General features: G+C 44.8%; 1 protein-coding gene across 5 annotated transcripts in view; it reads left to right on the top strand.

The window, feature by feature from the left end:
* Positions 1–4464, top strand: part of RPS6KA1 (ribosomal protein S6 kinase A1) — a 29487-nt gene extending 25023 nt beyond the window's left edge. For all 5 annotated transcript variants that reach the window (XM_085517985.1, XM_015883670.3, XM_015883668.3 and 2 more), the window contains 5 exons: positions 53–214; positions 823–899; positions 996–1113; positions 1536–1673; positions 2803–4464. In XM_085517985.1, the coding sequence (XP_085374111.1) occupies positions 53–214; positions 823–899; positions 996–1113; positions 1536–1673; positions 2803–2925 (618 nt within the window). In that variant the 3' untranslated portion in view covers positions 2926–4464. The remainder of the gene's footprint in view (positions 1–52; positions 215–822; positions 900–995; positions 1114–1535; positions 1674–2802) is intronic.
* The last annotated feature ends 18844 nt before the right edge of the window (positions 4465–23308 follow it).

Below are 23308 nucleotides of genomic sequence, written 5' to 3'. Positions count from 1 at the left end.
GTAATTTCAGTCTTTCTTGGGGCATGAATGTAGCATTGCCTTTGTTCTGCAGGTAGTTCACAGGGACTTGAAACCCAGCAATATTCTCTATGTGGATGAGTCAGGAAACCCAGAAAGCATTCGCATATGTGACTTTGGCTTTGCCAAGCAGCTGAGAGCTGAGAATGGTCTTCTCATGACTCCTTGCTATACCGCAAACTTTGTGGCACCTGAGGTAAGCGCCTTGCTGACTTGAGGCTTCAGTAGCTCTCAGTTCCCTTCCCCAGCCTGTGTTTGAACTCTGCACAGATTGGTCTAATTTTACCTGTTCTGGCATATTTTGTCTTGGATTAGTTACTAGAAAAATAACAATACCTGCAGTACAGAACAAATATGGGATCTCCAGTGCAGTCCTCCAGCTTGTGCTGTCCAAAATGCTGGGGCTCTGTGTAGGGAAATAAGATGCTAAAATCCCAGTGATTTCATAGGTTGCTTCTCTTCCTGATTAAATGACCTGTTAGAGGTGGGATTACTTTCCCTCCAACTGTCTTCGTGTGGAAGAAAGAAAAAGAGATGGGAAGCAATGGAGCATTCATGCAGTGTCAGCACTTTGGAATGTAGCTTCTTTCTCACTTGTCATTTTGATGCAGCTGGGAGGGTTACTCTATTCCATGAAACTGAAGTCTGATTTGAATGCTGACCTTTAGTCCATGCCATTGTTGTTCAGTGGGGCTTTAGCAGCTTTGCACCCTGCTTGCACAGGGGGCTTGTGCTGCTCTTTGCAAGCTGAAACAAGCTCAGCAACCAGAACCAAACATATTTATTCTCCTTTGCTTATTCCAGGTACTGAAGCGACAGGGCTACGATGAGGGCTGTGACATCTGGAGCCTGGGAGTCCTCCTTTACACGATGCTTGCAGGGTGAGTGCCTCTCTCTGTGGCTTCCTGCTGCCCAGAACCACTCCGTGGCCTAGATACAGGATGGTAAATGTTGTTCTTGCTCTCATCTCTCCTCAGCTGCACTCCATTTGCAAACGGACCCAGTGACACTCCAGAAGAGATCCTGACCCGAATAGGCGGGGGAAAGTTCTCAGTCAATGGAGGCAACTGGGACTCCATTTCTGACATGGCCAAGGCATGATGTGGTGTCTACCTGCACTGTATTACAGGGTGGGGGTCGGGCATATGTGATGCAAGTTTAGAGCAGGCTAGAGAGGGAAGGTAGAGGGGAGTAGAGAAAAGCAGTAGTGTGGCTTTTTCCCTGTGTGCATCTTCCCCACGAGCAGCTCAGCAGTGCACCTCTGCCTGCTTTGTTTTAGCTCAGGCTGTGAAAATTTGCATGCAGCAACAACCTCATGCCTGACTCACACTGGGTTTGTTGCTGTGTTATACCTCCCAGGCCCACTGAAAACATATTTTATACAAAAGAAGCTTGATATCTTGGGTCCTTAAACTTGGCTTCTGAACTGAAATCTGAATTTGGGAACAGGTGGGTGGCATTTTTTCTTTTAAAGTATGAAGTTTTCAGAAGTCTGACTTTCCAAATGATTCCCTTAGGACCTTGTATCAAAGATGCTTCATGTAGATCCTCACCAGCGCCTGACAGCCAAACAGGTCCTGCAGCACCCATGGATAACACAGAAGGACAGTTTGCCCCAGAGCCAGCTGAATCACCAGGATGTCCAGCTGGTAAAGGTACGGAGTGGGCTGGGTTCCTTGTCCCTGAGCTCTTTGGAAAGCAGTGGGCCTGGTGTGTGCAGAGCAGACTAGAAGGCTGTAGAGCTGTGGGCTCTGTGGAGACAATGCCAGTGTTTGGGGCAGGAAAGCTTAGGAAGGTTCTCTGAAAAACTGACTGGACAGATAGGCTCAGAGAGTGGTGGTGAATGGAGTTAGATCCAGCTGGTGGCAGTCACAGATCGTGTTCCCCAGGAGCTGATACTGGGGCCAGCCCAGTTTAATATCTTCTATGATGAGCTGGACATGGGGATTGAGTGCACCCTCTGGAATTCTGCAGATGACACCAGACTAGGAAAAAGTGTTGATCTGCATGAGGGTAGGAAGGCTCTAAAGAGGGATCTGGACAAGATCATCAATGGGCTGAGGCCAATGGGATGAAATTCAGCAAGACTTTGGTCACAATAAACCCATGCCAGTTCTACAGTCTTGGGGCAGCAAGGCAGAGTTGCAAGGAAGAAGAGGACCTGGGAGTGTTGTTCAGCCAGGTGTCAACCATTAGCCAGCAGAGTGCCTGGATGGCAAAGAAGGACAATGGCATCTCGGCTGTGTCAGCAGTAGCACAGCTGGCAGGAGCAGGAATTGACTGTCCCTCTGTATGGCACTGGTGAGGCAGCACCCCAAGTGTTCAGTTTTGGGCCCCCCACTACAGGAAAGACATCAAGGCCCTGGAGCATGTCCAGAGAAGGAAATGGAGTTGAGAGGGATCTGGAGCACAGTGCTATGGGGAGCAGCTGAGAGAAATGGGATGTTCTATACGGAGGAGGCTCAGGGGAGACCTCATCACTCTCTACAAGGGGAGGTGGTGGAGTCACAATCCCTGAAGGTGTTTGGAAAACATAGAGATGTGGCACCGAAGGACATGGTCAGTGGGCATGGTGGGGATAGGTGGGGGTTGAACTTGGTGATCTTAGAGGTCTTTTCCAAACCTCAGTGATTCTATTGTTCTATGAATGGCATGTCAGTGAGGGATGGAGATTTAAAGAAAAAAAAGCAATCTGATCTTGGCTTTGATTCTGGCTCCTCTGCTCCCTCCTCTTGTAAAGCATCTCCCACACCTGAGTGATCACTCTTGTGTCTTCTCTCCAAGGGGGCAATGGCTGCCACATACTCTGCACTGAACAGCTCCAAGCCGAGCCCCCAGCTGAAACCCATCGAGTCTTCCATCCTGGCACAGCGGCGGGTGAAGAAGCTCCCCTCCACCACCCTGTGAGAATGGGGCAGTGTGGGGTGGTTACACCAGACTTTGCAGAACTACTGAGGTGTGGCAGGACATAGGGCAGTCGGTGCCTGCCCCTTGAGGACTTGTTCCCAAATCTACGTCAAGGCCAAGTGCCTTCTGCCTGCAGTAGACTGGCTCCTCCTTGCGTGGACTGATCTTTGCTGAAAGAACTTCACTGTAAAACTTTTTTGAAGTGTAAATTGTTGATTTTTAAAGACGACCATCTGTGTACATGAGAACTAGAATGTATAACTGATGTCAAGTGGCACTAAGAAGCAGCTCTGATTCACCCTTTCCCACGGAGGGACAGATATTTTTTGTAGCTACATCATTTCAAATAAGGTAGGAATCATCTAGAGAGTCCAGCAGAGGGCCACAAAGATGATTAAGGGCCTGGAGCCCAGAACTGGTCATGGTGTTCCAGATGTGGCAGGGCAGAGGGGCATGATCACCTCCCTCGTCCTTCTATCCACATGTTTTTTTAATGCACCCCAGGTTACCATTGGCCTTCTTTGGCCACCAGGGCACACAGATCTACAGAGCTGTGTCATTTGTCCTGTGACAGGCAAACCAGCAGTACTGTAGCAGGGCTGCATATTGGGCCACCTCCTCTCAGGTGTATTACACCACTTTGCAGTGGGAAATAATGAGAACTAGTTGGAACAAGGTAGGAATCAAAAGGAAAGATGGCAGGATGTGGGCTGCGGAGGGGAACTCCTTCTCTCAGGGCATTTTAGTGTTAATAGAACCCAACACTTTGAGGTGAACTGTGCTAGAAGTAAATCCCAGGCCCACTCTCACCTGCAGGCCAGTGCTGGAGCTGCCCCAGTGCTGGCAGAGCAGAATGGCAGAGGCTGCAGGTGCACGAGGGTGTGACTGAAGTCAGCAAAGATCCTTGTGCGAATTTCTGCTACTGGCAAATTTTGGTTATTAGTTCCCAGTCAACCAAGTGCTGTTACTTTTTTAATTCCACTGCTCAATAAAAAAGGATGTGTTGATCTCTGTGTATGAGAGCTGTGGGTATCTGTGTGGCCGGGCAGCCCTTTGCTCCCTTTGTGGTTTTCTCTGACAGCATTAGAAACCTTTCCCAAAATATAGAGGGATTAACTGCTATCATCTGAATGGAGGTCACATCATTACTCAGAGTGAAAGCAGGGCTCCTTCAACCTGCTGTCCTGTAGATCTGAAGGAAAGCTTTGGAAAGATGCAGTCTGGGATCCAGCTTCTAATCACGGAGTCTACCTGGAATTATTCAGCTGTGCCTGGGTACTGTGTTAACCCACAGCCACGTGGCCTGGAGATAGCAGTGAGCATCTCTCTCTGTGTAAATGCAGCTTCTGAGTAGGAAAGGTTGAGATTTCCCATTTGGGAGCATAAATCAGCAATGTTTTCTATTGCAGAAGGGCTGACCCAGCTGAGAGACTGTTTTCCTTCTTCCCACTGCGTAAAGCAGCCGTGCCTTCCTCTTAATGATGTGGTACTGACCTGTCAAATTAAATGGAGCATAAATAAATGGTTTTTGGCCTGGTAGCTGTTCCCACCGTGAGTTCTTGGGCTGTTTGGAAAGTGAAGTCTGGTAACTCTCTAAGCAATCATCTTTTTTCCTTACTGAAATGCAGCACAGCTCCATGTACCCTCTGCCAGACCCCACCTGTATATGATGTTTATGCAGTTTTAACTCCTTCCTGCAGCTTTGCCACCAGTCACTGGCTGGGACAAGCCCCAGATGGGTTGGCTTCAAGGTGCCACCAGCCCCCAGCAGGGCCTCAGGATGTTCTGGAGTTGTAGGCACACGCCAGGATGTGGGGCAAGTGCTGTGCTTTCATGTAACATTCAACAATGTAATCTCCTTTTGAAAGCAAAGACAACATTTTAAATATATCAACATCTTTTTCAAGTACAGGGCAGGCAATGAATAAAACCTTCATTCATGCTATGGAAGCTGGAGGTCTACTGCCACTCCATTTTCTTGCTCTGGTTATTAACACATCAAGCTGTCTCGCCACTCAGCACAGCTCACTTGCTGCCTTCCTCCTTTGTGCAGCGCCAGAACACCTGCCATTAATACTAATTCTGCTCTGGAGAGAAACTCCCTTTCAGATATGCTTGTCTGAAAATAAATTGACATGTAAAAGGTCTCTTTTGTCGGGAAGTGCGTGTAAAATGCCAGAGTAAGTAGCCGATCACTTACAAAAGGAGCCACTGACTCTTTAAAGGATGCAAGTAAAGGGGGTTATAAATGTTAAATATGGGGGTTATGTTGTAAATGGGCCAGCAACTCAACAAGGTTCACATAGCTGCATCCTCTGTTTGGTATTAGACTTTAAGAATTGGGGTGGTTTTTTTTCACCCGAACCTGTGGCAATAGAAGCAGTGCATTGACTCTGGGTGACGCCACTTAGAACCCATTTGGAGTAAACTCTTCTTTTTGGAAAAAGCACTGTTAAGAATATTTTGCTGCTTTTTAAGCCATGCAACAAAAACTGAGAGCACTGGTGAAAAGAACTTTGATTCGAACATTTTGTGAGATCCAATGTGCTCTTGTTTTTCCTGGGACAAAAACTGATATTTGCTTTCAGTTAGGAAGCAGCAAAAGAATCCTTGGCTGGAGCATTTGTTCCATTACCCAGCAGCAGCATGAGGCAGTAAGAGGTAAGTCTGGTATTTTTGAGAAAATAAAGGCTTTCTTTGAATTCCCCACACCCTGCAGAGCCTGTGGCTCTCTCTTAAGGAAACATCCGTAAGTTCTTGTAAGATCCCTTCTAACTCCAACGATTGTATGGTTGCATGATTCTTTGGGTCAGGTTTGGTAGTGGGAGAATGCTGGGGTCTGGCTCTCAGCTGCTGCCCACTGGTTCCTGGGTTCCCAAGAAATCATTCACTTCCTAATTAGGAACAAACTGAAATATGTTTGGGGCTGAAGGAACAAAAGTGGATTGTGCCAATTACACGTACCATCCTAGATAAGCTGGCATTGCTTCTAGCTTATCAAAAGAGCGCAGACTCTGTGTGATGGTATCTCCAGTGCTGTCTTATTTTTAAACAGCAGATGGTGGTAAAAACCTGTAACAGGTGGGAACATCTTCAGCATGATGGGAGAGATCAGAAGTGGCAGCGCTTCCTCATTTCCCAAGATGATAACAGCATGCTGCCCATCGGCAGGGAAATTTATTGCAGAGGGAAAAACTTTGCAATCACACGTGCTCATAGAAGAAAGCAATTCTAGTTGACATTCTGGTTATAATAAAAGGAGCCTGGTAATGTTCTTCACAATGCTCTGTTAGCACCTGTAGAAGAAAGCTGCAGGAGTATGCTGCGCTCAGTGTGCTTCAAACTCTGCTCCAGTCAGTAGAATACTGCCTATTTCTTTCCTGTATATGATAATAGCACTCCACAAGCTTAGTGTTTATAAACATTTAATTACTGTTGCATTTGACTCAAAGCCAGGAATCTCTCATTCATCTGCATCTTGCAAGGTCTGTGAAAATGATATTCAAATTACAGAATTACAACAAGGGCTGAGTTCAGACTTCACTTACAGGAGCCTCCACCAGCACAGATTTGTGAGCATCATTTCCAGAGCTGCAAGGCAAATCCCTTCATCCTCTGCCTGAAGTCATCAGAAAATGATTTTGTTAACAATTATTTGCTAAATGTCGCTCTTTTCCCACTCACCACTCCAGTGGCAGGCCCTGAGTGCTCCATTCCTGAAGGTGCCCTCTGTTTTCTGTGTAGCACAGGTGAGATTTTTCCAGAAAATGCCCAGCAGCGTTTGTTTCCATCCGGACAACGCCCAGGGTGAGGCTGTGCCGTGGGCTGGTAATTCTGGTTTCCTGAATAGAGTGCAGTGGCGGCGCCCCCTCAGCCTCCGCGCATCACTCTGAGAAGCACAGACTTAAATAATTTGGAATGGCATGAATTCATATTTGAAGGGTCTCCTTGAGGAGATAGGACACTCCCTCATAAATCAGAAGGGGAATACCCAGTCTGACAGTGCCCAGATGTGGAAAAAGAAACAAATAACATTGAAAATTACTTTGCACTCAGCTGCAGGGTCTTACGTGCAACTTGCATGAAGCAAAAACACTTTTTATGCAACGTGCACAGTAAAAGCTATTTTTGAGGGTTCTTTGGGGATTGTTTGTAGTTTTTTTTTAAGAACAACCCCACTCTACCACAGATCTGCCACTGCCTGAGATATTTACAGGGCACAGCAGGACCCCAGGGTGCATTCCAGCCCTTTCTCAGCCAGGACACCTGCTCCATCCCACCCCCCAGCTGTCTGTCTGCCTCATTTATGTCAATTAGGGATTCAGTGCTGCCTGATTTAATTGGCCTGACTTTCCCCTCTTGTAGCAGCCCCATGGGCTGGTATGAGTGCATTCTGGCTGGGGCTACACAGAGCACAATGACCTGCTTGTTGCCATTGGCTGCTGTGGGAAGGTTGCTGACTTCCTGCAGTGCTAAGATTCACATGACGAATGTTATTGGGATATTTCTGGGGGTTCAGAGAACCTGTGCAGGCTGAGCCCCCTAAGATGGCATCCCCCCAGCAAAGCTACCACCCTCTGCAGATGGAGGTCTCCAAGAGCTTTTTTGGGCCTTTATGGGCAGGGCCAGCCTGACTGTTTCCTCTCCAGAAAATAGAGCAGCCAGAGTGAACCCCTTTGCCATGCTTCCAGCCACAGAATTTCAGGAGCAGAACTGAGCTCCTGACTCCTTCAGTTCTTTTCTTGTGTTTACCTGATTTGCTATGAGGCATTTCTTCATCTCTCAGCAGAAATGTGAGTTCCCCAAGCAGCCAGTCCACAGAGGCATAAATATTAAACAGCAACAGTACCATCTAGTGACTCTGACTTATGGAGCATCTTCTAAGAAGGGGATGAGGAGATCTGTAGGCTGGGGAGCCCGGGAGTGGTCCTAGCCCTGCATGTGTCACACCTCTGGGTTCATTTGGGTTTAGGAAACCATTCCGGCAGCAAAGCAGTATTTCCTCGGGCGACGATCCCCGTTTTGGCCTCTTGACTCCCTGCTGAACCCAGCCTGACCCACGCTCCCTCTGCTGGTAATGAACCAATTTACTTAATGTGTTCACAACTTCACCAGCAAGCACAGCTGCAAATCCAGTCAGATGCATGAGATGGAAATTTGAGCTGCAGCAATTTTTTGGTCCTGATGAACCAGTTCTGATGAGCCGGGAGTGAAATCTGGAACTGGACACACAAAATAAATAGACACGGTTCCATTTACTGTATCAAAACCAGGCCTAAAATCAAGCATAAAGGGCACATAAGCTCAAAAGACCCACTCCAAGCAGATCTGAAATTACATACTCTCCTTCACAGCTGAAGGGAGGAAATCAAATTAAAGCATTTCTCCATCAGAGCACATTAGTCTCTATGTAGCTTGTTATGCTTCACCAGCACTCTGTGAGCACTGCAGCTCTCCCTGCACACTGCTACACAACCACAGCACTGCCATGTCGGCAGAGGCTCTGGGATTCTTTGCAACATGTGTGCATTGCCTCCTTCCCACTCAAAGAGGCAGTTATCGTATGCACAAAAATGCAGTGCTGCTAAACTTAAATGCTAAGACATGATGGCAAGTCTTAAATGCCACTGGAACTTGCATAAGAAATTGTTTTGCCATCTAATCTACTGTGACCCCTCTTTGCTATCAGGAGCACAGTGGTGCCCTGTGTCCACTCGCTTGTGGGCTGATGGGCGCCTGACAATTTTCTGGTTTCAAATTAAATAGAAAACTACATTAGCAAATTAATTGTTTGCTGTGTTCTTCCTTGGTCCCCATCAACTGCTTGAGCCAATCCCATTGCCTGCACAGCAGTCCTGAGCAGGAGGTGGAGTTCCACTCTGGTCCTGCTATCCACCAAGTGTCAGTCATGTTAATTTTAAATTACTTTTGTACAGCTTGGTGTCAAAACGATTAAAGCATGAAAAGAATAAACTGAACTAGAGAGAGGGAACGGGGGAGCTGGATTGAGGGAGGGGGGGAGTGAGAGAGAATGAATAATTTACCTTGCATTTACAGCAAGGACATGTATATTTCTTTAACTTCTCAACTCTGAGAAGCTGAAACTTTATATTTCCTTGGCTGTGACCTGCACAGCACTATGCTGCGCTCTGGATCCTTGCTATCTGCATTAACAATTTGCAGCACAAAGCTGTGCATGATCTGAGTTTGTCCCAGACAAGGTTTGCTCAGCTCTGCACTCACCATTCATTGTCACTGTCAGCACAAAAGCCACCTACTCACCTGCAGACCTCTTCTTCCCTTCCTGCTCTGCACTCAGCTGGGCTCACTCCATAACCAGTACATGCTGTGCTACCATAACACATCTCTGTGCCGCATGCTGCGCTCTCCAGCGAGAAGCCAGGGAAGAGGAAAGGGCCTCAGCTGCAGCAAACTGGAGCAAGAGATGCCACCTCCTTTTGACTCCCCCAGATTTGTGCTGTCTACACTCGGAGCACAGAAATTGTGTGGTTTTGTACATTTTAGGAGCTGTGACTGGGCTGTAGTGTTGCATGGGATTTCACTTAAGCATGCAGGCACGAAAATGTTTCTTTCATTAATAGTGGGATTCCCTTCCCATGCTAATGTTGCTTCAGCTGCTGACTCACAAATAAATCATTTAATCGACTTTCCCATTTGGGAAGCTCCTTTAGCTCCCCTCATTCTGTGCCAGAGGCCTAGCAGGAGGCTCGAGAGCTGACGAGCAGAGCTTCCTGCTCAGTGTTCAGTGACGTCACCCAGCCGTGTTCTGTGCTCACTGCTCCCTGCAGCTTCCCCTGCCCAATGCACTCAGCATAGGAGCAGCAGCCCTCTGCTTTTCTGGGTGCCACTCAGGCCCCTAATATTAGCACAGTCCATACTGGTTTCCATGAAAAGAAAAAGACAAGCAGTAACTAACACCAGAGCACAAAAAAGAGTTTAGAACAAAGCATATTTCCTTGATTAAGAGCTCACGAAATCCAGGAGATGTGGGTTTGGTGGTTGTTTTTTTTTTTTTTTTTTTTTTTTTCCCTTTTCCAACACTTGTATTTCTTACAGTTGGACACTACAAATTTCTGTCTTTCATTTTAATGTGTTTGGGTTTTTTTAGGCTTTTGATAATTCTCCCATGATAATTTAAACTATCTACCAAGCAATGCAAAGCTTTTCAGTTCCAATCCCTGTCCAGTTCTGCCAGTTCTTTGTTAGCAGATACTCCATCCCCCTGAAGTATCTAGGAAGATTTATTCCAATGGGGCACATAAACAAAGTGACATTTTCCTGTTTCCTGCTATCTAAACACAGAATGGCAATTACTCCAATATAACCAGCATCAGAATCTGGTTTGCTATTGGCTTTTCAATAGCTGTGCCTATCAGCTTTTGCCAGGACCTGCTTTTTTTTACTGAGGGGCAAAAGGATCTGAAAACAATCAATTTTCAGCAAAAAGGTTTTTTTTGGAGGGAGCTGGTTTTAATTTGCTGACTTGCTCCAAGAAAGCAGCCTGTGTGTAAATCCGAAGATCTGCTGATGAATAATCAGCAAGCTTTTGTGTTTTAATATTTTGATGGTAGAAGCAGTACAAGGCTGACAGGAAAAAAACACATATCTACAAAACACTCTGAATTGACTGGTGTACAAAGACCAAAATAATAAAAGCATAACAAAAAGAACAACAAAAAGGCAGATGCTAAGAGGGATCCGAGGCCTAAAGAAGAGAACAGATTATCTGTAAATTGGTCAGGACAAGATGAGCTCATTCATACCATGTCTTATCTTTGTCCTAAAGATTCACAAAACTTCCCTGCACCACACAGGTTGAGGCTGAGCAATGAATGAGACAGAACTTCATGAGACCCACAGGTCGGGGGCATAAGGTTGAAAACCCTTCACCCTATATTTACATCTGGGTTTTATGTTTGTAAATAAAGCCACATCCAAATTTTAGGAACAGCGATAATGAAATGGAAGCTCATGAAAGGTGTGGGACATTGGGAATCAGGATATTTCTATGGAAATGCTTGATGGTTAACAGGATTTACAGGCACCTACTTGCTGTCATTAATCTTTTTTTTCCACATCATTCCATTACATATCACCTGCTTTTCCTGAGTAGAGCCCCAGTGCTGATGGAACACACAGGCTCAGTGCAGGAATGGTTCTGATGTCTGAGGGACCCACAGCCCCAAGTCAGGGCAGAGCAGGAAAGGGAGAACAGTAACGTTAAGGTCAGAAAAACCACCAACCACATTTTCAGCCACCAACCCATGCTTGTGACCACTCAAGACAACATCACACAGTGCCATATCCACCCTTTTCTTGAGCACCTCTACGGATGATGGCTCCATCACCTCCCCAGGCAGGCTGTACCAATATGGAACCATTCTTTCTGAGAATGTTTTGTTTTTTTCTGACTGGTTCTAAACTGAACCTATCCTGGTGCAACTTAAGGCCATTACCTCACGTCCTACTGCTGTTATCTGGGAAAACAGGCTGACCACACTTCTCCACAGCCTCCCTTCAGTTAGTTGTAGAGAGCGATGAGCTCTCCCCTGAGCCTCCTCCAGACAGAACCATCCCAGCTCCCTCAGCCACTCCCCATAGCACTGTGCTCCAGACCCCCCTCACAGCTCCATTCCCTTCTCAGGACACACTCCAGGGCCTCAGTGTAGCGAGGGGCCCAGCACTGAGCACAGCGCTGAGGTACAGTGCTCTGCTGTACAGAGGGATGGACACCTCCTGCTCCTGCTGGCTGCATTTGCTGCCGACAACCAGGATGCCACTGAGCTCCTCAGCCCCCTGGACATCTGCTGGCTCGTGTTCAGCAGTGTTAACAGCATCCCCAGGTCCTGCTACTCCACACAGCTCTTGGCCACTATGCCCCATCCCTGCAGCACTGCATGGGGCTGCTGTGGCCAAAGTGCAGGACGAACACTTGTCTTGCTGAACCTCATCCCACTGGCCTCCACCCAGGTCTCTCTGCAGGGCCTTCCTACCTTCAGACAGATCGACACTTCCACCCAACCCTGTGTCACCTACGAAATTCACGAGGGTGCACTGAATCCCCTCGTCCAGACCATTACTGAGGATATTACACACGGCTGGCGCCATTACAGACCGCTGCGGTCTTAATACCACCCGTGGCCGGTCCCGAGCCGGACCTCGCCCCGCTCCAGATCTCACGCAGGGTCGTGAGGGCGGCGGGCGGCCCCGGCGGAGCTCCGAGCTCCTCACATTGGCAGCGCGGACTGACACCTCGTGTCCCCGTCCTTTACGGACCACCGGCGGGCTCTATCTCCCCTGTTTTCCCACTCGGCAGCCAGGGGGCAGCAGAGGGAGGGATTTCACTTCTTTTTTTTTTTTTCTTTTTTTTTTTTTTTTTTTTTTTTTGTTCTCAGCTCTTTGCAGCCGGAGCTTCGCAGTCTGACCGCTCTGGGCGCTCCCGTACCCGTGCTTCCATTTACAAACTCCGCTCCCCTCCTCCCCCAGGCGGTAACTACACCACTACACCACTGCACGGGCATCGACCCCGAGAAGAGTTCTCCCTCATGAAGGGACTCCGTGCGTTATGAGGGAGAAAAGGGCCTCCTTGACAGTGGGAGGAGTGGGTCTGAGGAGTTCATCCGTCACTTTCCACAAAGGGAAATGGCGCTGGGGGCCGCCCGGGCTCCGTGCGCGCCTCACGGGGGCGGCGGTGAGAAAGGAGCGCGCCCCCGCCTGCAGCCGGACTGGAACTCTTTCTCTGCCGCTTCCCCCCCACCCCCTCCTCATGAGCGGGAGTTTCCAGGAAGCGCTGAGGAGCCGCAGTACCGCTCAGCGGCCCGCACAGCGCGCCCCTTCCGCCGAAGCCGTGGCAGGAACGCAAAGTAGTCCCAGCACCTCTCTGCTCTAAGCCGCCGTAAAACGCCGTCCCGCTCTCCTCTCGCGACAGATTATTACAGAAGCGGGAGGAAATAAATGTTTAGCTCTTCTTCTCGTCCTGTGGATTTGCGCGGAAAAAGTGAGGAAGTGGGGGGAAGGGAGGTTAGAAAAATAAGAGCCGGCTGCGGCGGAGAGATCCGCGGGCGCGGAGGAGTGAGGCGGCACTGGGCGCTGTGCGCGAGGGAGGGGTGAGCGGGAAAACGCGGCGTGGAGCCGGGAACTGCGCCCCCGCCCCTCACACGGGGAGCGGCGCTGAGGGGCGGCTGCTGCCGCTGCTGCCTCCCACCCCGCAGGCGGACGGGTGCGGGGGCGGCTGTGGAAGGCGAAGTTTGGGGAAAAGTTTTCCCCCGCCTCGAGGTGGAGGGCCAGGGGTCGCGGCTCGGCCCCGCCTGTTGGGACGCGTCCCTCGGCGGCAGGTGAGCGGCCCGGGCTGCTCTCGCCCTGTGCGACAAGCGGCGTTTCTGTCGGCGCTCGCGGGCCCTCCGCTCGGCCCGCAGCTGGGCCCCGGCCCGCGGAGACTCGCTGGATCGTGCGAGGGAAGTTCGGCCCGGAACTGCCCCGGGCGTTGTGTTTGGCTTTGGGTCACGCCGACCACCGCCCCGCCCCGTTACCGCTCCCCGTGTCCCGTCCCCCCTCCCCGTTAGCCCTGTGGTGAGAAGACAAAAGCCAAACGAAGACCCTGCTCGGCTCCCCGAGCCCCACGTGCCCGCCTTGGGAGCACAGCAGCAGAACAAGGCTGCGCTAATCGCGACGCCTCGCGCCGCTCTCCCCACCCCCCTCCGCAGCCCCATCCCCCACTGCAGCTCCCACAGCCGCGCATCCCTCCCATTAACGCTGAAAGGGGAGGACAGGAGCTCTGATGGGTTTTTCTCAGGCTGACTCTGTTTTTTCCCCCCACCAGCTAATACCAGCTCGCAGCCCTGCATAAGTGCAAAGCACGCATCTGGCTCTGCGAGCGTATCGACTAAATGCCCCCTTTCCTCTGAGACGTGCGAGAAAGAACCAATTCCCCTTGTTTTGCTTATTCATTATAAGGGCTTGGCAGTGTGCTTTTTATAAACGTGAGATCTCTCGTTTTAGAAGCATCTGTGCTTTAAGAATAAGGTTTTGTCTTCTATCGTTACTCTTGATAATAATCTCTTGAAGTGCTCCATTTTTTCCTTTAAAGTTCTTTTTTATTACCTTTTGTGAATCAGTGAAGGTCAGTTTAACCCTTCATGTATGAAAATCGGCAGTCACTGTACAAAAAGGTTGCTTTATTCTTTACCGATTCATGTTTATGATAATATTGCATTGAGTGAGAGTTTTTTTGTTTTATTTTCCCCCCAGATAAGTCCTGGTGCATGCTGGAAGAAGCGTGTGCTTCAGCACTGATTAAAGTCATGTATGAGTTAATGAGAAGCTTGCAGAGTATCTGAAGCAAGAGAAAATCTTTAACCAGCTCTGCTGTTCCCTCTACATAGCACAAACTTGTAAGCTGTAACCAGAAGGTGGATTGAATATGTGAAATGCTGCAGTAGGAGACTCTTGTAATTGCATCACAGGTGGATGCTCAATTAATGTGTTATTGTCACCATACCTAAAAGTTCGGGCTTTGTTGTTTTGTGTTTGTTTTTCTCAAATTTCTGTAAGATGGCAAAATATATTTAAATCCTTGGATGCTACAAACCTACAAAGTAGTATTTTCTGGCTTGGTTTTTAATTTTAAACAGTGCCTTTGTTTGTTGAGATGTTGTTTTGTTGCTTTTTTTTTTCCTTTTTTTTTTTTTTTCCCCTTTTTTTCTTTTTTTTCCCTATGCTAACTGCTTCCTGGATTAATAAATTGGTAATACATAAGAGACTCTCAGGTGGTGCAGGCACGCAGTGGTGTAATATCAACATTCTAGTTGTGGGACTTCTAATTTAAGAAACACATTGCCAGAAGAAATAAGATCAAGGCTGAATCTTGCTTGCATTTAGGTCCAAATGTAAGATCCCCTTTCTAAGTAGTCCCCAGTGAACACTGAGGGTAATTAAGTAAAAATAAAACCTTTCACTTCAGCCCTCTCCATCGTTTTTCACATAAACAAGAAAATGCAACACTGTTTTCATTATGTGTTCTGATATTTCTTAATTTTGTACTGCATCTTAAATCCTCCAGAGGCTTATAATTGGTGTGATTTGGGGGTATTTCTAGACAATACTTTTAACGAAATCATCTCACTCTGTCCCAAAAGGAGCTGCTGAGCAGTTGTTCTCTTAAAAAACAAAACAAAAAAACCCTGAATTTCTACAGCTTTGTCTTCCACCCCCCCACCCCACCCCCCATCCCGCCCCCTTTTTCTTTCCCTTAATGGAATTTTCATATTTAATTGCTGAATTCTTCTTTCCTTTGATTGAGTTAAATATTTATTGGGATCAGATGGATTTTTTTTTTTTTTTTTTTTTTATTTTAAAAAAAAAAGAAGAGAGCCTTAGTGCTTCATACTGCACTGAGGATACAACATAGAAAGGGACTGAAGGAGAGTTGTTTTGTGCTGGGAAAGTCAGTGCTGTTTTGGGGGAAAATATGTTATAGGAAATGGAAATTAAAAATACATTTTATGCTGGTGGGAACTTTGGAATGAGGCTAAGAGAGGATTTGAAGTCTCAGAAAAGCAGTTATTACAAGGGAAAAAGAAGGACTTTATCATCCATTTGTAAAAGTTCTCCAGCTGAATATCCTTTCGGGGAACTGAAATTTGGCTCAAGTCTGTTTATGAACATCTGTTGAATGGAATTTTAAAAAGGCACAGATTATAATCTTAGTTTCTGTTATCTGTTTAAGCTGGAATTGACAAAAACAAAGTAAAATGCAATGGCTTTTTTTTTTTTTTTTTTTAATAGTGAGCTGCATGAATCTTCCATATTCTGCAGTGCTGATTACCTGCCTGTGTATGTTTATTCTGTGCATTTTTCCTCTTTGGCTCATAACATGCAGATTTATAGCTTCCGCCCCTGTCTGTAGTTAGTTAATTCCATTACTTTCCTAGAGAGCTTTCAAATTGTGAGGGTTTTTGTTGTTTTGTTTCTATTTTTATTTATTTATTTTCACCAAGAGGCTTTTGGATTTCTGTGTCTCTGGTGATTTTGTACAAGGAATAGAGTGATATATTTGAGGGGAAATTTTGAGAAATGCTGGATGTTACTAGAACTGTTGCCATTTGCTCTGTTTAGTTTTGCATCCTTCCCACCTGTCTTCAACTTGGTTTCTGTCAATGCAATCATTTTGTGTCCACTGTCTCTGGATAGTACTACTTCAGCATCTATTTCTGCAGTGTTTGTAACCTCCTGTTATTCAGGGAGGTCTTCACTATAATTTTCCCTTCTATTATTTTGCTTCTTTTACAGCCCGATGTTTTTGCTGTTGTTTTATATTCCCAGCAAGAATCTTGTGAATGCTTCAGCTCAAAATTTAGGTCATCTCTGATAGAAGAAGGAAGAGGAAACCTAAAAAGTAAGAATAAGATTTCAGTGCACTTTAAAAAGTGACAACTCTTTTAGGGGAAGAAAAAACAAAACAAAACACATGAACTCTTCTGTATTTTATGTTCTGTATGAACTGGGCAGAATGGAGGGGGCCTTTGTTTGATTTCAGGAGGAAAGCTGTGTTATCTTCATGTGACCGTGGTTTCTTACCCTTGTGCTTTGCTGATCGTTTTCATTTTCACACCTGCCTTGAGCTTTAATCACTCAAATTATTCATAGACTTGCCCTGGAAAAAGAAGAGACTGACCTCTTCCCATCTGGAGTAGATAGATTTACTATCAATAATTGTAAATGAACTTGGATGACTTAATGGTTTTAATGCTTAATTTTATTTTATTTTTTTAATTCTGTGACTTTTTTTTTTTACTTTTTTTTTTTCTCTCTCCTTTAGGGATTCTGCCCACAGTCTTCCCCTGAACTGATAGATCTCTATGGCATAACTTCAAGTTATTCCTTCCAAACTATATCGTTAACGCTGGGCTCACATCTGCAGCATGCTGATGCTGTGAATTGCTGAGTAGTCAAAGAATGCTCAGTTTGCACAGGATCAGGCCTGGAAGTTGCAGTTGTCTTTCCCCCTCCCCACCCCACATAATTTCCCCCCCCTCCCCACCCCTTCCATAATTATATACAATGTCTTTCATAACAAAGAACCTCAAGACAATTTATGAAATCAGCAGCTACAAAAGTAATGCAGTGCCCGTTGGGGGTTATGTATTCACATTGATTACAATTTAACAATCCCTCAAGCCTGAGGATATCTGAGAGGACTTAGAGCCAACTGCTTTTCAATCCGTACATGTTGCTATAAGCAGCAAGCTGGAATTGATAGATATCTGTTGCTCTTGCCATCAACTCTTGTTTCTCAGTTACTTTAGTAGCTTAATTTAAATTAAGAAACTTGTGAATCTGTTTTGTTTTTCTACTCTTCCTAGCACCTACGTTTCATCTGGCCTAGATGTATAATAAATACTTTGGTGAATGTGATTTAGTCCAGTTTCCTCCACTAGATCTTTTCTGAATTGTTTCACACTCAGGAGAAGACTTGCATAGCTGGAGTTCACTTGGATAAATTGAACTTGGGGCAGAATAAGATGCAAAATGACAGTCTTGATTTAGACTCAAGAAACTTTGTGTTGTTCTGCTACAGAATCGTACTTGGTAAAAGACAACCAGAGGGAGCCACCTGTAACCAAACACATCTTGGTGATGGAGGGAGCACCACAAGGTGACTTCAGTGAGCTCAGCCATGGGGCTATGTCTTTAGGTAGTCATCCTGTATTTCCTTAATACCGTCTTTTGCATACTGTGCTTCTGTTTCCTCTGTTTTGCTCTTTCTGATACTCAGAATGCAATGATTTGTTTTTTGTTTTGTTTTGTTTTTCCCTACAAACAGATGATAGTTTGCTGTTTCCTTGGTGTCCTCCCATGGTTCCCTGTAGGTTACGTTCTGACACTGATGCTGTGTTTTCTGCAGCTATGTGGAAGTGCCACTTCAAAAATCAGCAGCTCTCAGGCTTCCTAGGTTTTATCTGAGTTTAACCTTTGGTGATTAGTAAACAGTCATGTTAAGAAAATGTGTGGCCCAGTCATTCCTCTTTCAAATTACACAGACTTGTCAAGCAAACTCTGCACCTTTGTCAGTCTACATGTCAGTGTCCTTCTCATCTTATTGCAGTTTCTAGCTATTCTACTGGAGATGGGAACTTGTAAAGATATCTTTAGGGTGATGGATGTTATATGTGGATACAGATAGCAGTATTTTTGGTGCCAATAAGGAAAGAAAATGCTCTCCAACTTCTGAATGTATATGCTAGGTTCTTTGTTAACACTAGGTCATTTGTTTCTTCTTCCCTCTGCTTCACAAGTTTGGTAGGTTATTAATTGAAATTAGTTCTGCTAACTTCATAAATTAGTGATGTATGTCATAGACCTGCCTCTGACCAGAACAAATCTTGCAAGGAAAAAAAGTGCTTTTTTTTTTTTTTTTTTCTTTTTCCCCTAGTTTCTAACAACTGTTTAAGATATACATAGGTCTCTTTGAAAGTAATGCCGCCTCATTATTTCCATGGAAACAACAATAGATACAAAGGGCACGATAACACTATTTGATAGAGCAAAATCTTAGCTGCAAAACACTCCTTTCAACATAGTCACCACCATTATCTGTGCATTTTCACAATGAACAAGAGCCTGCGTGCCACACTCATCAAAATCTGCACTGCCACTACTGCTGAAATGCAGCACCCACCACCTCACTGTGCTCACATCTACTGCTTGATCTCAGTAAGTGTTCAACAAGTGTCAGTGAATGCCATGCTGGTGTTTTTTTTTTGTTTGTTTGTTTTTGTTTTTTTCACATGGAGGAATTTGATTCCACATCTTTACTTCATATGCATGTCCATGTCAGACACCCTTCTGTCAGTGTGCCCCTCTGCTACCCTCTGCCATATGGCAACAAAATATAATGGGCTATTGGCAGGGAGGTTCAACTTCTACTGCTGTGCCATTAACACCTGCCTGTGGCATTGTGAGACAATGTAATATAGGAGGCATCTCTTCTGAAGCAGCCGTGGTAATTGTTTAGCACTATTACAATTTTCCAGGTACCCCTTCAAAAATTGCAGTTGCAAACTAAGCCTGTTTTTCTTCACTCGTAAGTGTCCTCTATGTTAAGGTATTATTTGATAGCTTCCATTTAGCCATGTTATCCTGTTAGCGATAACGCCACTGTTTTTGCCAAAAGATAGGAAAGACATTCCTGGTCTTCACCCAGATTTGCTACAATGTGCGGATATGTCATCATTTACTCCTTAATTTATCAGGCTACATCTTAGACAATAGAACTACCAGAGAGAAAACTGCAGCCACTATAACTGGTGTGGCTTGCAGTGCTGGTTGTGTCCCGAAGGATGCTAATGTGCAGACTGCATCTCTTCCTAATTCCATAGTAACACTGCAGCTAATTCTGATGGTTCCAGCTCTTCTGACTAGTTACCACTGTGCTTTTTGTTTGTTTGCTTTTTTCCAAGTTCAAACAGTACATCTTATATTTGTTCAACATAAGGTTATTTTTTACTTTCAGCATTTTTATAACGTCTCCATTACTTATGGGAGTTGAGGATGTTCTTTTTGATTCTGAGTGTTTGATGAATATATTTGTAGGCACCTGCAAACTTTGTCCTTGCTTCATCTACTCATTCCATGTTTACTTTAAGATAAACCTATCTTCACTCCCCTAGATATGATGGGTCTTTACTTCAACCAGATTAGAGCTTCCTGTTGGTGTTTTGTTATTTCTGAGTAAGGAAAGTCTGATATATTTCAGCTCAGTTGTTGCTTCATCTCCTCTGCTCTCCCAGGGGTCTTACAAGTTCTTTCAGTTCTGTCTTATGTTTTTGATTTTGTGATGTTCCCTACTATTCACATTTCCTCACATATATCCTCTTCATACTATCTGCTGCTTCATGCCTTGCTCATCTCTGAAGTTTGGTAACCATGCTGCATGCAAAAGCATGCTACCTGATTAAAGTTTAATAAAAAAGTTTTAAAAGAACACAGCAAATTAGAATTCACCATTTCCATCTAGACATCTTAACTGAAGGAACAAATCAATGAAGGCCATCAAATCCTTGAGATGAATTAATTTGTAACTGAGATATTGTATGTTGTTTATGCAGAAGTATTTTAGTATCATCCAATCTGCCACAGAGGTTTTACTGCTGACAAAAATTAAGTTGCTTTAGTGTTCTTCCCTATAAATTCTTTTCTTTAGAATTCAGTAATTCTACTAGGTAGTATTTACTTTAGAGTCAGTGTGTGGCTGTGCCTTGTTAGATAAAAGCTGCAATACTAAAACTGTTTTACTGAACTTAGCTCCTGACCTACCTTCTAAGGCCACGTCTACAAAGGGATGATACATCAATCCAATCTTTTTGATCTAATTACAGCTGTTTAACTATATTGAGCACAAGTGCATTCATCCTGCTTTGTTAGGCTGATTTAAAGTATTTTCACTGTTAATTGTGTGCACATCATCTTTTTTTTTTTTGTTTTTGTTTTGTTTTTTTTTTGGTATCAGTTCACCTCTCAAAATATTCTGTATTGTTATCCCATGGAGTGCTATTCTGCTTCTCAGCTGTATGTTCTTTTTCACAGCAGGCTGACAGGGAATTTTCTGTGTACGGTATACAATTGTACAGTTATACAGTTGAGAGATAAACAGATATTTTGTATGAAAAATTATCATGATAGAAAGGTAATCTATGATAAATGGAAAACACTCACCAATGTTGAAGGTTTGCAGTAAACTCTACAAGGGAGCAATCTCCAGAGGAAGAGATCCTGCCTTAAATGAGATCTAGGAGAGGTGGAGTCAAGCTCCACCCCTTCTGGTAGCACAGCTGAATTGCCTTCACCTGTGCTCCTGCAGCTGACTCATTGCTTGCTTCAGGTGTTTAATCAGAGGTTCAGGCTGTTTCCCATACGCTCTGGAATGTGGGAATTCTACAGGTCAAACTGATAATTTACTATTGCTTTTTATCTTGGCATTGATTTTTGCCTGTGCAACTTCTTCAGGATGCTGCAATATGGCACAAAGAATAAGCCAGTAAGTCCATTATAATCCTTATTCCTCAGAGGTCGTATAGGTGGAAAGGTTTTGTTCTACAGCTTTGTAAGTAGCAAAAGCTCTATGTAGTAAAAGAAATGCAAGAAGGGATGATCAACATGTTACTTCTGTGTGGTGTTTCTGGAGCAGCTGACACAGTGCGCTGTGTCTGGGTGGAGTCAGCTTGCTGTGTCTGAATAGCACAGGAGGCCAATGCAGACCATTAGCAGCAACTGAACAGCGGGATGACAGCAGTGCACTCATGGAAAGCTATGCAGATCTCAGCTGCAGAGGTGAAATGCAAAGCAGGGACTTCCCTTAACATGCAGAAGCCCATTGCTGTCTATGGAAAAGCATTATTTCTGATTACTACCAACTGAAAACCATCTGGGTTTGTGTCAGGGATGTTGTTATGTTTGTTTGTTTGTTTGTTTGTTTGTTTTAATGCATATAGCTGAAGAAGGTGCTAATCTTCTGTATCATAAAGCGTGGCACTGCATAAGAAGTTACTGAGAGCTTTTCCCTTTAGGCCATAGGGGTTCAAGGAACAAGCATGGCCTATTTGAGCCAGGAGAGAGAATTTACGAAGACTGTGAACAATTTCTTAATGGCTATACAACGCCTTGCTTGCTGAAGGTGATTTACCATTAGTTGGATGTGGAAGTGAGCAGTACTATAAAACTTTCATAACAGCCCAGAAACTTGAAATTGCTCTGGTTAGTACAACATCTGTAAGAAAAGATAATAAAGAGTGGGTGAAGACAAGGAGCGGAAAGGTGATTTTTTTTATATTATCCAATGAAAAAAAGCCTCAGCAAAGTAGCCACATTGAGGAAGACCTGTGCACTTTTCTCAACAGAATTTTTCTTTCTGTATTTTCTATAGTAGTGTAGCAGTCAGACAGCAGGAATCTTTGGTCCCACGTGGATGTTTAATGTGCTATCTTTAAAAAAATATATTTTCTCCTCATGCTGGTATTTTTGTTGTTTGGGCATCGTTTTTGTTGCTTTACCAAATTTTACTGGATGAAGACTATTACCTGTCCCATTTTCAGTGGACGTGAGCATTTGATTGCCAACATTCAGCATAACTAAGTGGAAGACTGGTATTTCATCCATTCTCAGTTCTCAGGTAAGCGCTTCCCTTTAGTTTCTCTAAGTCACCTGGCATTCTTTTTGTTTTTTTTAAATCAGTTATTATGTGGTGCCTAAAACTGGACACGATATTCCAGCTGAGAATTTCACCAGCACTGAGTTGAACAAGATAACTGTCAGGAGTGTCCTATGTAAAAAACCTTATTAAATATTTCTGTGACGTATTATCTTTATTGTGTTGACTCAAATTCAGTTTGTGATACATTACAACCACTGGCTTCTTTAGTGCAGTACTGCCTGTTGCTCCTCTTCTTGTGCATGCTTCTGACTTGATCCTTGGTTACAGAAAACTGCTGAAAATGTCATGTCTGAAGACGAGGAGAAAAAGAGATGAGCTTTTCCAAAGACACTGCTCCTGTGAAGTCCAAGTGGGTCAGCCTGCCTATGAAAGAGAGATTATCGCTTAATGTTTATCACAGTATCACAGTCTCATGCGGGTTGGAAGGGACCATAGAGATCATCGAGTCCAACCCCCGGGATTCGAGCCTCTGTGCGGCAGAGCAGCACTTCTACCACTTGTGCCACAGGGGGATTTGAATCCGGGCCTCCGATGTTGCAAGCGGCACTTCTACCACTGCGCCAATGGGTGGGAAGGACAAAGTGTTGTCATTATTAAGTTCATAGAAGTCCTAATATGAGCTGGAGTAGGAATGTTTGCAAATGAGAAAGAAGATGGTTACAGTACATGACTCTTAGATTATACTTCTTGATACTTTTTTTTTTTTTTTTTTCACTCTCCTGTAACTCACAAGATGTGCAGAACAACTTAATAAATGTCCCTTTTAATAATAGTTCTGGCTGCCGGAGCTGAGATGAACTGAAGTTAAAATGGAAAGGCTTTTGAAGAAAGAAGAAAACAACCAGAAAAATTATGCAATTCTGCTTTTGTCCAAAATGCTGAGAACATAAAGATGCAATCTATGGATGTGAGGTGTCCTCTTTTGATCTTTCATGTGGTTATCTGGTTAGAACACTACCAGAACCAACCAAACAAATAAGACAAACGTTGTGTTTCTGCCTAATGCCCCTTGTATATTATTGTTTAAAGAAACATGAAGCAGTGGCTGATGAGGAAGGAGTCTGACAGCATGGAACATGGTGTGCTTAAAATAATGAAAAACATACCCACTTGAGAATAGAAGATCCCAGCAAGAGCAGCCAAGGTTTGTTTGCA

Source organism: Coturnix japonica, chromosome 17 (genome assembly GCF_054131305.1).
Source record: "Coturnix japonica strain WE chromosome 17, WE-NBRP24, whole genome shotgun sequence".
NCBI lineage: Eukaryota > Metazoa > Chordata > Aves > Galliformes > Phasianidae > Coturnix > Coturnix japonica.
This window is presented reverse-complemented; position numbering and strand designations above follow the sequence as displayed.